The sequence below is a fragment of the Cyprinodon variegatus genome, unplaced genomic scaffold (genome assembly GCF_000732505.1).
Source record: "Cyprinodon variegatus isolate N-32 unplaced genomic scaffold, C_variegatus-1.0 Scaffold873, whole genome shotgun sequence".
In the NCBI taxonomy this organism is placed as follows: Eukaryota; Metazoa; Chordata; class Actinopteri; order Cyprinodontiformes; family Cyprinodontidae; genus Cyprinodon; species Cyprinodon variegatus.
In genome coordinates this window covers 99,478-112,225 of record NW_015151326.1, presented here as the reverse complement: position 1 = coordinate 112,225, position 12,748 = coordinate 99,478, and the positions used below count along the sequence as shown (strand labels likewise).

Here is a 12,748-nt window from a genome sequence, read left to right as displayed (position 1 = left end):
AAAGTTTTAAGCCTAGCCTTAAAAGTAGACAGGGTGTCTGCCTCACAAACTAATATTGGTAGTTTAGTACTAAAGAGAAGGTGTTGAAGTGATGAAGGTTAATTGGGGTTACTCTAGTGATCCTGGAACACAAAAAAGAGAGATGAGAACCCAGACTCAGTAATACCCAGAAAATAAAGTCTAAAGAAAATTACCAGGTGTCAAAGCCCAGCTCCAACCGGTCAGGGTGAGAATTGGTCCTTGTGGTCTTTGGGTGGGTTACAGAGAGCAGGGCTACTGACATCCCTATACAACTGTTTAAGCTCCATAGACAGTCCAGGGTCAAGAACAATTTCACATAGCACAGGTGAAGAGCTTGTATTTGAATAGTAAGCAGGCCAGGTGAGAACAAACAGTAAGCGCTAACCCTCCATTTGCACGTTCCTACGGGTCACCAAGGGCCAGTGGACCTTTCAGCCCTTAAATAGTGACTGGAATTTGCCAGCGGGTGTAACTAAACTAATGGCGGTGGAAACACTGGCATTGAAATTTAAGTCACATTGGCGGGAAATCACAAGTTGGGAAAAATGCTACAAGACGTCACTGGGAAGGACCTCTTTAATCATTTTTTTTTTATCTTGGCCTCCCTTCATTAGCTGCCTGTGCGTTCTAGAGTTCATCTTAAGATTATTTTCTTTGTTTTTAATTCTTTAAATGGTTTGGCTCCTCTTTACATCGCTGATCTTCTCCTACCCTTCCCTTTTATGTGGTTTTATGAGGTTTTATGTATTTAGTTTTATTCTTTTAAACTTCTATGTTGTTTTTATATATTTTGAACTTTCCTTGGTATGTAAAGCCCTTTGTTAGAGCTGTAGTTGTTTAAAGGGCTATAAATATAGTTGACTTGAGTTGACCAAGTAAATGTATTTTTCAGAAAAGAGCAAATGTTTGATGTCATGTCAACCTGCACCACAGGATTTCACTATGTTGCTATAGCAACTGCTCTCCTTTAGCAGGGGACGGACGAGAACATCCCACTCTCATTTGTGCACCCACCAGAAATTACAGCTGGGGTCAAAATAACAGCTGACTGTTTTAAATCTGGTCTCCTCTTCGCAGATATTGATGAGTGTGAAAACAAGACGGTTTGTCCTTCAGGGATTTGCTACAATGAGCCAGGAGGCCATAGCTGTGGCTCCTGTCCTGATGGCTTTGTCGGCCATGAAGGTCACTGCATTGGTAGGTCTGACCCTGTTCATAAAGTCTGTCCAATGATTGTTATCCTGTGCTTTCCTGTCATGTTTGCATCTTACTGACAATGTGGTAAGATAACCTTTGTACCACTTCAGATATAGACGAGTGCCAAGATGAGCGAGTGTGTATCAGAGGCCAGTGCCTGAACACCGAAGGCTCCTTCCTGTGCCGCTGCTCGCCAGGCTTCCGGTTGTCCTCAACTGGAGACGAGTGTGATGGTATACTAGTTCTTACACTGACCTGAATGTTGTTCATTTTTATGTCTATTGTGCCCTGACTTTTGGCTAATTTATCAGTTTTTTTAGTTCAAAAGTATAAACTCGTGAAGTACACAGATTTATTAGTTTATTTATTTTAATGCCTATTGGAAAAAAACAACTAACCCTTTGTCTTTCTCATAAATTTAGGTGTTACATTAGATTAACAAAGTTAAATGGACTCTAGGGAAAAATGTTGTGTATGACAATGCTTTGATCCTATGGAAGCTAACTCCACTGACAAAAGCCTCCACATTTACTTAGCTAAGTGTGTAAATAATGATGGAATTGTGATTTATTTTTTTTTCTCTTTTTAACCACTTCTGGAGGACATAGGGACCCTTTTTTCTCATTTTCTGCTTCATACTATTTCTATTCTCCCACTCTGCAGAATCTGTTAGTTCAATCTCTAACTTTCTGCTCTCTCTGCTTTTTCTCATAGTAGCTTCATCTGGTCTGTTCCTGTTTGGCTGTGACTCCATCCTGGAGAGAAATATCAGCTGTGCTGCTGCCATCAACACCTTTGTTTATTGATGTTGGTTGATTGCATCGACTCATTGACTTGAAGGCAATCCTTGACACTAAGCATGTTAGTAGCGACAGTGGAGAGGAACAACTCCCTTTGAACAGGAAGAAACCTCCAGCAAAACCAGACTCAGTGTAACTGTGGCTCAGTGACTGGGGTTCAAAGAGACAGAAGCAGAGATACAAAAAGCAAAAAGGCGGCCCCGTCCAGGAAACACACAGCCAGGCAGACGCGCTGTGAGCCAGCTCCCATGTCAGAGGATGAAAAGAGCACATCCAGTTAGTCACATTCAGAGAAACAGGACTACACTGAAAAACAGGCAAAGCTCCAACATCTATAAACAAAGGTGTTGATGGCAGCAGCACAACTGATATTTCTCTCCAGGATGGAGTCACAGCCAAACAGGAACAGACCAGATGAAGCTACTATGAGAAAAAGCAAATAGAGCAGAACAATAGATTGAACAAATAGATTCTGCAGAGTGGGAAAATAAAGATAGAATGAAGCAGAATTATACTTAGGGTTCCCTATGTCCTCCTTTGTAATGACAAATAAAGCAGTTTGTCCTTGAAAGGCTGAACCATCACTACATGTGAGAAAGTTGTTGAAATGTGATTACCTTCCAGATGTGGATGAGTGTCAGGAGGAAGCCTCTCCTTGTCAGGATGTGGGAGAGTGTGTGAACAATGTCGGCTCCTACACCTGCATCTGCCCTGAGGGTTACAAACAGATCAGCAGCACCAATTGCACAGGTGACTTGTCCCACTCTGTCAGACCTACTGCTCCTGAACAACCACCACTGGCTTTTATATGTGCTTGTTATGGTTATCAGTTTGGATATTTAAAGTTCCAGCTGTCCCAATATTCTGTCTCTCTGTCCCAACCACATCCTCTGTTGGCTTCCTTAACAGATGTGGATGAATGTGCGGAAGAACTTTGCTCCCCTCATGGAACGTGTCTGAACACTGAAGGCTCCTATCTGTGTGTGTGTGACAGTGGATTCGCTGCCAGCCTTCATTCGCCTTCTTGTGATGGTAAGAAGCAGAACCACAAGCTAGAATTCAACTCAATGAAACCTTGTCAAATACTGTATATTTGACCCCATAAGCCAAGTGTGACAGAAAGGTATTGAGGAACATTTTTCAGGTAGAACCATTATTTTAAATGTCACCATGTCTGATTTATAGGTAATTAAACAAAGAAAAAATGAAAAATATTTAAACTCGGCAGAATTTTTTCCAAAATAAACACCGCAAAACACCATGAAACCCCATTTGAAACTCTGGATGGTCTTTATGTTAGGCACATTTGAACTGAATAAGTTGAAGCATGTTTGTTCCACAAAGGTTTTAGTGGGCAGTGTGGTGGGCGCAAATATGATTTAGACATAGCGGTGCCAAAAGTGGCCAAATGCATTTTTCCCCCCATGAAAGGGAATCTGGCCTGACAAATATACATTATTAAAGACCTTCTGCATAAGACAAAGCCTTTTCTCCTAAGATTTTTTTCATAGAAATTTACCAATAATATCACCGGACCGAATAGAAAATAAGAATAACAGAGTAAGCTTATGTAACGCATGCCGGTTACATCACCTGAAACGGTCGCACAATTACCTCCGACATCTCCTTGGAAAGCCACTAGTTCGCAATGACGGCGGCCTAACTGACTGGTTCATCTGGTAGAAGTGTCTCTGGAAAGTGACCTGAGATGACGTGATGTGAATTAGAGCTATAGAAATAAACTGAATTGGAGAGGAATTAACATAGATTAAGAACAAACTTGAAAGCTGTAAACACAACATCCTAAGGAAGATGGCTGAGATGCTCAAAGGTGTCCACCCTTATTCCCCTTATCCTTGTCTGTTTCGCTTTCCCTCTGAGGAATAAGATGGGTAGAAAAATATCTGTAATATCTTAACAGTGTGCTGCTCCAGTTTTCACTTCTTCAGAGAGAGTTTGCTGCACTGTGTCAAAAGCTGCTCCATGCCTCAGAAAACCAGAGAGAACAGAAGAAAAACAACAGGAAGAGAAACAGACAGAAGACTTTAAGCTCGCTGTCTAGACTTTCAGGAATATTTGTTACCCTCTCACTCATGATTTCTGCAAACAGCATCTGGAGCGCTCTCTGGGTATATTTCTGTGAAACCTTGTAGTATTTTCCTGTTTCACGTTAAGGTCCATCAGTTTGGAAAGTTTGCTAGCATTCATTACATTACGGTTACTTTTATACACTGAATGTCACAAATTGAATTCGTTTCATGGATGGATATTAAAAAAGAGAGATATTTAGTCACAAAATGAACAGATATTCCACTGTGGTGTTGTTTTTCAGACATTGATGAGTGCGGGCTTAACGAAACACGGTGTGGACCCCACGGTGACTGTGAGAACAGACTGGGCTCTTTCTATTGTCATTGTGACCAAGGCTACCAGGTGGCTCAGGATGGCCAGACCTGTGAAGGTGAGTGTTTATCACAAATGCGAGATGTTTGGGATTAAATTCACAGATGAATGGACAGTTAGAACCCTGGATTATAAAGTATGGTGCGCACATACCTTTGCACACATTCAGACCAGTGATGGACAAAAGCATGCAGAATGGCACTAGACATTTTTTTTTTATCCCCAGCACCTAGTTTGTTTTTAACACTCCAAAATATTGTAAAGTATTTCTTTTTTTTCTGGTAATATTTAAAAGGTTCTTGGGGTTTTTAAAATATTTGCGGGGAGAGGCTTATTTATTTATTAAGCACATTTCAATTCAGTGTTTAGGATTTGAGTCTGATTTTGTTAAACCTGTTTTGCGAAACAGGCCTTTGGTTTAAAGGATTGCTGAAAGTGTTGACTGTTGATTTAATAGCTGCTGCTTACCAATGTGGGAGATTCTAGCAGCAATTCTGCCCAAATGTGAATAATGATATGTATGACTCTACAGAGCATTGTTAACCTGCATGTCTAGAATCTGTACACCGTCCATTTGTTGTGTTCTCATTTAAAACTCTCTTTCTGTCCTTTCTTCCCAGATGTGAACGAGTGCGAGCTTCTGAGTGGTGCGTGTGGAGAGGCAGAGTGCATGAACATGGACGGGTCCTTCCTCTGTGTGTGTCCCAAAGGACAGGAGTACAACGTTGTGATTGCCAAGTGTGAGCCCATCCAGACAGGTAACCCTGGAGCTGACAAGCTGGTGGCGGTAAGGCACCTGGAGGTTGTTAGCCTCCAAACCCCCTGTAATTGAAAAGAATACGAAAACAGAACCATCGATTGGATGTTATATCTGTGCCAAAATGTTTTCAATGCACTCACAGCATCATGTTCAATCAGTAGCTCTGTTTTGTCCTTTCATCCTCTTCTGGTTTAAAAAACAGATGGCAAGCATTTTTTAATTTGCATTGCTGCCACTTATTGATAAGATGTGCAATAGCTTAATCTGTGTTTTAGACTCTTAATAAATCTGTCATTTTTACTGTTTTGTTTTAACTTCATAACTTTTATTCATAACTTCCAAACTTGTAAGATGTATGTATGATCCGACAGGAAACAAATTCAAATCTTAAATGTTTTCACACTCATTGACTTAGATTTACAAAATCGGACAATTATCTTACCTTACACAGCGTTTTTTAGTTAGTTGGGTGCTAATGACCTTTCTTTTTTACTAAAATCTATCTTATTTATAAAGAATCCCATAAAATCATATCTGCTTAGAGCAGGTGGGATGGATGGTTCAACAGAGCTATGGCTTTAGTTGAGTTTGGCAACTGTATTAAAAAGATATCTAGGATTATTCTTATTCTCCTCTATTAATGAGGAGAGGTATGCTGCTCTTGCTTTACAAAGGGTCCTCTTTTACAGCAGTAAATTATTTTTCCAGACAAGGTAGGATTCCTGTAGGCCTGTGAAGCGCCATTTTCTCTCCAGTTTCCTAGCATTTTGCTTCAGAGTGTGCAGCTCTGCATTAAACCAAGTAGGCAGCTTTCTATTTTTAAAGTTTTTCTTTATCAAAGCTGCACTGTCTAAGACAGTACGTCTAAGGCAGTACGCAGAGAACTAGCAACACCATCAACAAAATGATCAACCTGTGAAGGGGAACAGGCTAAACTTTTGCCTTCTGCAGCACTGCTCAGCGACACAGAGGAAAGAGAAAGTGAAACAGATTCTTTATTATTTATAACTGCATTTATCTGACAATGATCTGCTAAAGTGAAACCTTCTTTTGGTTCTCCTTGCCCAGAATTTCTGGGTATGTGAAAATTTAAATAACTTGAAGGAGTTGCTTCATTCATGCTCACGTAATCCTCTTGCTGCAGCCAAGTTTCTGTAAGGCAACATAAATATATGTGATTATCACAAATCAAGTCATGAACTAGCAGACTTTTAGAAGAAAGCGATGTTAAAAAAGCCACATTTAATAGTTTTAATTTTTTTCCCCAATTGGAGATGTTTTAAGCTTAATTACCGTAGATTATTCTGACAGGCTCAGAACAAAAGAACCTAGTTTCGAGGCAGAGAGACAGGTTTAACATTTTTAATATTATTTAATATTGAACTGCAGAGAACAGCGTCAACAACTAAGGCAGGAACCTCTGCAGTAGGAAACACAGGTTAGTGACCACGTCTATCTGGTGGAGGATGATAATGAACGTGTGAGGCACTAATCTGATGTTAAAGTTAAGTGTGTGCCCAGTGGATGAGGTTGGTTCCAGCCGCTAGGCTGCCAACCAGACATGGCGGGCGCCGCCCAGATGCTCCCAGAAGCTGAAGTCCCGGAGGTCCGAGGACAGGCAGGAGTTCAGAACTGAGCAGACGAAGGAAGGCAGGATAATCAAAGTCTACGTCTAAGTATAAAAGTCTAAGCTAAATCTTGGTGTCATGATGGACTCAGACCTGAACCTTCAGAGGCTCATAAAGGCAGTTTCTAAGTTAACCTTTTTTCACCTGAAGAGCATCTCCAGGATTGAAGGACTAATGTCCAAGCAGGATCCCGAGAAACTCATTCATGCATTTATCTGCAGTAGAATTGATTACTGCAGCAGTGTCTTCATAGGTCTAGAAAGTCCATCACACAGCTGTAGCTGATCCAAAACGCTGCTGCCTGTGTCCTCACTATAACTAAGAAAGAAGAACACATCAGCCCGGTTCTAAAGTCCTTCCACTGGCTCCCTGTAGCTCAAAGGATAGACTTCAAAATCTTTCTTTTAGTCTATAAATCACTGAATAGATCAGCACCTCAATCCATAACAGATCTGTTGTCAGTAGATCAACCTCCTAGACCACTCGGGTCTTCTAGTTTCAGCCTACTCTGTCCACTCAGAACTAGAACCAAAGATGAAGCAGCATCTATGCTTCACTGATCTGGAACAAACGGCCCATGTGAGCATGTAGATTGTATCAGAGCGTCGGGCCACAGTGTGAGAACATGCATCGTGAGCTTTGAACTTTTAAACCCTGTGGTTTTGTTGTACAGTTTGAGTTGAAGCTGCGTGCAACTATTGAAAAGATCGCACAGTGTATGCCCGGCTTAAGAAGAGATTGAAATCTTCCTTTTTTACTTGATTAAGATAATTAATTTATATTCAATTTTTCTTTATTTCTTTATAGGCCCTTTGGTGGAGCGGAAGGATTGCTACTACCATCTTAATGATGAGAACCTGTGCGAGAGTGTGCTGAGCAGCCATGTCACGCTACAGGAGTGCTGCTGCACTCTGGGAGCAGGGTGGGGGGATAACTGTGAGGTATACCCTTGTCCTGTTAACGGTACAGGTGAGTTGGTGGATTAAAATGTGTGCAAGCCTCATATTTCTAATCTCTGTCTACATACAGTAAATGGGTTTAGGATGGTCAGCTTTAAAATCCAAAAAGAAAAACACAGGGGAACCATTCTGTTGCGCTGGATGGGTAACGGTTAAAGTTTTTAACCAAGACATTCAGCTAAGCATCAGGCATATCTAGCTTCACTAAAAAGTGTTACTATGGAGGTATGGATTATCTAATGCATCAATAATGGTGACCATCTTGTTGTGAAGTAATAAACCAAAGTAGGGCAACTCCAGTCCTTATAGGCTGGTAGCCTGTAACTCTTAGATCTGTCCTTGGGTTAACACTAAATCAAGTAATTAGGCGACTAGCAGGAATCTGGAGCAACGGACTGCATAGTGAGGAGGTAGGTTAGGCATATCATTCAGATGTGTTAGAAGATAGATAAATGTAAATGTTGCAGAAGGGGGCCTTCTAGGACTGGAGATGCCCACTTCTAGTCTACTACTTCCCAACATTATGGTCACTGTCATCAATACAACATCAGACAATACATATCTTCAGAAAGAGCAAAAGAAACATCTCCATTATAGAGCATAGAGGAAAAAAATAATAGGAATAATCATGCTGCCATCATTGATTCTCATATTTCAGGTTATGACCTCACTTAGAATGTAAACTACCCAACATCTATGTTAAACTGCTTCAAAGAATCATTTAGAATGGACCAAACTGGCTGCTTTGTTTGCAGTGTTGTTAGCTGATGACAGCGGGAAGGGATCAACTCAGTCGCTCCATTGTAGGTGTTTGAAAGCTGAAATCTGAGTCCACTCCCTCTGTTTAAGGTTGGTTTTTCTTTCTTAACATAGCACCAGAATGTTCACATTTTGGACAAAGAAAATAGGTGGTTTGAGAGGGGCCTGAAGGAAGCCATCTATGTTAAGAAAGGAAAACCAAACTTAAACGGGGTGGGGGGCGGGGTCAGTCAACCCCACTCACCCTCGCCTATAGACTACCAGAGATGGCCACTGTTTGGATTTCAGTTTTTAAAATGCCTACAATGCAGCGATAGAGTTGATTCCTTCCCGCTATCATCACGACCTCGACCCCTTTACAGGGGAACACAAGACCTCGCCTGTTCAGCCAGGCCAACAATCCCTGAGAGCTTAAACTGTCAAGGTATCAGCTCATTTCCAACACCTGTCTAACTTGAAATGGTCTGGTTATGTACACCCCAAAGCTACAAATGCAACTAAGTATTTTTTATTTTCTTGATTTGGTTGAATTGAATTGGGCTGAAAACCTTAAAGACACAAAATAAACAAATTAGTTATAAATCAAAGTTAATCATAATCTCACACATTTTGCACATTGACACTCAAATGACCATCTCAAGTGAGTGTAGAGACTTTTTTTTTAAAGATTTTTACCTTTTTTTTTCATTTCTGCCATTTCCATCAATCTTCTGATGTGATATTTCAAAATACGCGTAAGACAAAGCTGATGAAAATGCACCTAAAGTAAGTAAGGAAATGAGGCCTGACTGTTTTGAGAAATTTAATATTGAGGGTGACCAATAGATCCTATGTTTAATGTCAAGCCATTCTAAATCCTGCTACTGGATCATCAGGCGGAAAACATTTCTTTGCAGTATTTACAGAAGGTTTTGTTTGTTTTTACACTAACAACTTAAGCTCAAGTCCTCTCTATCCGATCTCTTTCAGACCAGTTCAACCAGATGTGTCCTTCTGGAAGAGGTTTTATTCCCAATGAAGATTTGTTATATGGAATAACCCTCCCTAACAGTTACAAAGGTAGGACAGATGTAAATGTTTTACCATGATATTATTTGACTAACAGAAGTTCTGTGGTATGTTAGACGATAAAAATGACTGAATGAAAAAAAGAGGCAAACTGATTATTAATATAGAAAATGATCAGTTGAAAAAATGTTATTCTGGCCAAAGGCAGGGGTCTGTTTCAGAAAGCAGGTCAAGTGAAAACACAGAGGAAAATTCAGGTAAATATCTGAATACCCTGGATATTCAGTTTCAGAAGACAGGTAAGCAATATTACTGAGTCTGGTTCTGCTGGAGGTTTCTTCCTGATAAAAGGGAGTTTTTCCTCTCCACTGTCGCTACAAGCATGCTTAGTGTGAGGGATTGCTTTCGAGTCAATGAGTCGATGCAATCAAGTGGTTTTCCTTAGATAGGAAACTGGATGATCTGGTGAACTGTAAAGTGCCTGGAGATGACATGTGTTGAATTGGTGCTATAGAAATAAACTGAATTAAATTGAGTTGAATACCATGTGTCAGTTGTCACAGCAACACATCCAACCCTGCTCAGTGGCAGGGTTTATTAAACTTTCTTAGCCGAGACTTATCAGAAGGGAAGTGTTGAAAAAGGATATGTACTTGCCAATGACAGTGGACAGAGTGCAAATGTTCCAAAAAAAAAAAAGTCTGTGCGGCTGATCCAAACGTGACTGGATGTTGTAAAAAAATGTAGATTAAACTGTTTTAGATTTTTTAAATTTTTTGCATCCGTCTATCTAGGGCTGGGCGATATAACCTCAAATAAATATCATGATAAATTGGACAGTTTTACCTCGATAAAGATAAATGCATGATAAATGCTTCGGCTCCTCCATGAGAAATAAGGACATAAACATAAAATGCAACTGATCTATTTATATTTTATTTATTGAATATATCACATTACATAATATTTTATATTAGATATTAAAGTATTGCACCCATTCAAGTTTAAACATTCAACAATGTCTTAATGTACAGCAAAAAAATGTTTAATAAAACACAATTGAATTGTCTCATTTCAAGTGTATTTTATCTAAATCTTATTTTAAGAGTAAAAATACTAATTCCATTGGCAAATCATCTCATTTACCTACTAAAATTTAAGGTAATTACACTTTAATTGAGAAATCTAGATTGTTTTTCCAGTGTAGATGGTGGAGGTTCGATGTGTTACTCTTGGTACTCTCCACAATTTTCAGCCATATTTTGCATTTCGTGTTCTTTTGCTCAACATCTATGGCGTAATTTTGGTGCCAGCAAACTGAGCGTGCAGTGAGAACAATGTCATCGTTTAAACTCGTACACCTTTTCTAAAATCCGGTCTTCCGCGTGTTCAACTCTGACAACTCCCTCTCCACTTCTCTGCTCGCTCAGCTTCATCTCTGCTCTCGGTCAGCTCCCCAGGAATAACTGATGTTATTTCGTTTACAGCTGTTAGACGCTTCTTCAGCGGGCTCATCCACCATTCTCTTTGTTTACGCTTCTGACTGAATCGGTGGAGTCATGTGATTAGACACATGCTGCCGTATGCTGGTGAAATAAAGCCAAACTTAAACAGAGGGGGTGGACTCAGATTTTAGCTTTCAAAAACCTAGAATGCAGTGATTGAGTTGAACCCTTCCAGCTATCATCACAACCCCCAACCCATTACAGGAGAACAGAAGACCTCGCCTATTCAGCCAGGCCAACAATTCCATCTAAAGACCCCCCTTTCAGAGATATAGACAGGTATGGGGCATTGGAGGCTAACAAAAGAAGCCAAAAGAACCCCATTCCTAAGGGACAGAACTGTTTGTCCCTTTCAATTTGCATGTAAATGGTAAATGGCCTGTACTTATATAGCGCTTTTTCCACCATGCCTTCTGACCACCAGAAGTAGACAATGCAGGTGAAGTCTTGCCTAAGGACATAACAACACTAAAAGTCGGAGCCGGGGTTTGAACCATCAATGCTTCGATTTCCGGGCAAACTCCTACATCTTACGCCACTGTTACTACTACCTTCTAAGCAAAAACAAGGCTTTGTTGGGCTATTGTATAAAGCTTCGAACTCAGCGCTATTTCTGACATTTTGAATTGAAAAAACTTCCTGGATGGGAAAAGAAACGTCTTTAAACTTGGAAACAAAGTCCAGTGGATTGTTTTTTAAATTTTTTTGGAACATGCTGCCATGTCTTAAAGGGGAAGGAAATACCAGCCACCAGCACACAGGAAAAATGGCAGAATTTAGAAGTTTTTTAAGAAGAAGTATATTTCTTTCACCGACATGGGAAAATTTTCAACGATTACATTAGTGAAAGACGGTAACGGTAAAAATCCAGTATAGTTACCCAGGCCTAAGTCTATTATTTTTCTCACAACATTATTCTTAACCATCACATCGTTCACATAACACACTGAGGGCAAAGTTTTTATGCTGCATGTCGTTTTTACGACAGCAGTTTTACGTAAGGTTGATAACAGAAGATTTTTCGATGGTTACTCTATATGGCATGGTCAAGAAAGTTGAATCGTCAGTTTATTTATAAAGCGCTAATTGGCAACATGTCACTACAAGCCACTTTACAGAGACAATTTAATCTAAAGATGGAGTCAGATTGCTAACAGTATTCTGTATACGGAAAACAGGCTGAAGTCAACCAGTCAGGAACAGGAAGAAACCTCCATTAGAACCAGGCTCAGTGTGAGCGGCCATCTGCCGAGGCCGACTGGGGTTCAAGGAGACAGAAGCAGACAGAGAAAGGGAACATAAACATACTTATCGTTACAAATTTACTGATACAAAATGCAACTATAAACTAGCTCCTCAGGTTGCTCTGTCCACCTGTTTCGGACGTTCTCAACCATGGTCGTTATTAACAGTTATCAGTCCCAGTGGCTTCAGACTGTGCCTTCTCTACCTTCTACTAGGTTTCATATATGCAGTTTGTCAGTTATAGCATCCGATTAAGGCACATGTTAAACCAGAGGTTTTAGTTAAAATTGTACTACTTTATGCTTTCATTTACTTTATTTACAAAACACCAACTTAAACTTACTTAATAAGATTCCATGTTTCAGTCAACCCCACCCACCCTCGCCTATAGATTAGATAGTGGGATACCAGACAGAGTGAGGTTGCAATTGAACAAAAACTGTCCATCCATCCATTCCATCCA

At 40.1% G+C, this 12,748-nt stretch overlaps 1 protein-coding gene across 1 annotated transcript in view; it reads left to right on the top strand.

Annotated features, from left to right (window-relative positions):
- Positions 1-12,748, top strand: part of LOC107099467 (latent-transforming growth factor beta-binding protein 1-like) — a 121,756-nt gene that overhangs the window by 97,478 nt on the left and 11,530 nt on the right. Inside the window, 8 exon segments of the mRNA XM_015397606.1 lie at positions 1,099-1,251; positions 1,254-1,451; positions 2,643-2,768; positions 2,928-3,050; positions 4,351-4,479; positions 5,042-5,179; positions 7,617-7,778; positions 9,497-9,586. Coding sequence (XP_015253092.1) covers positions 1,099-1,251; positions 1,254-1,451; positions 2,643-2,768; positions 2,928-3,050; positions 4,351-4,479; positions 5,042-5,179; positions 7,617-7,778; positions 9,497-9,586 — 1,119 coding nt within the window.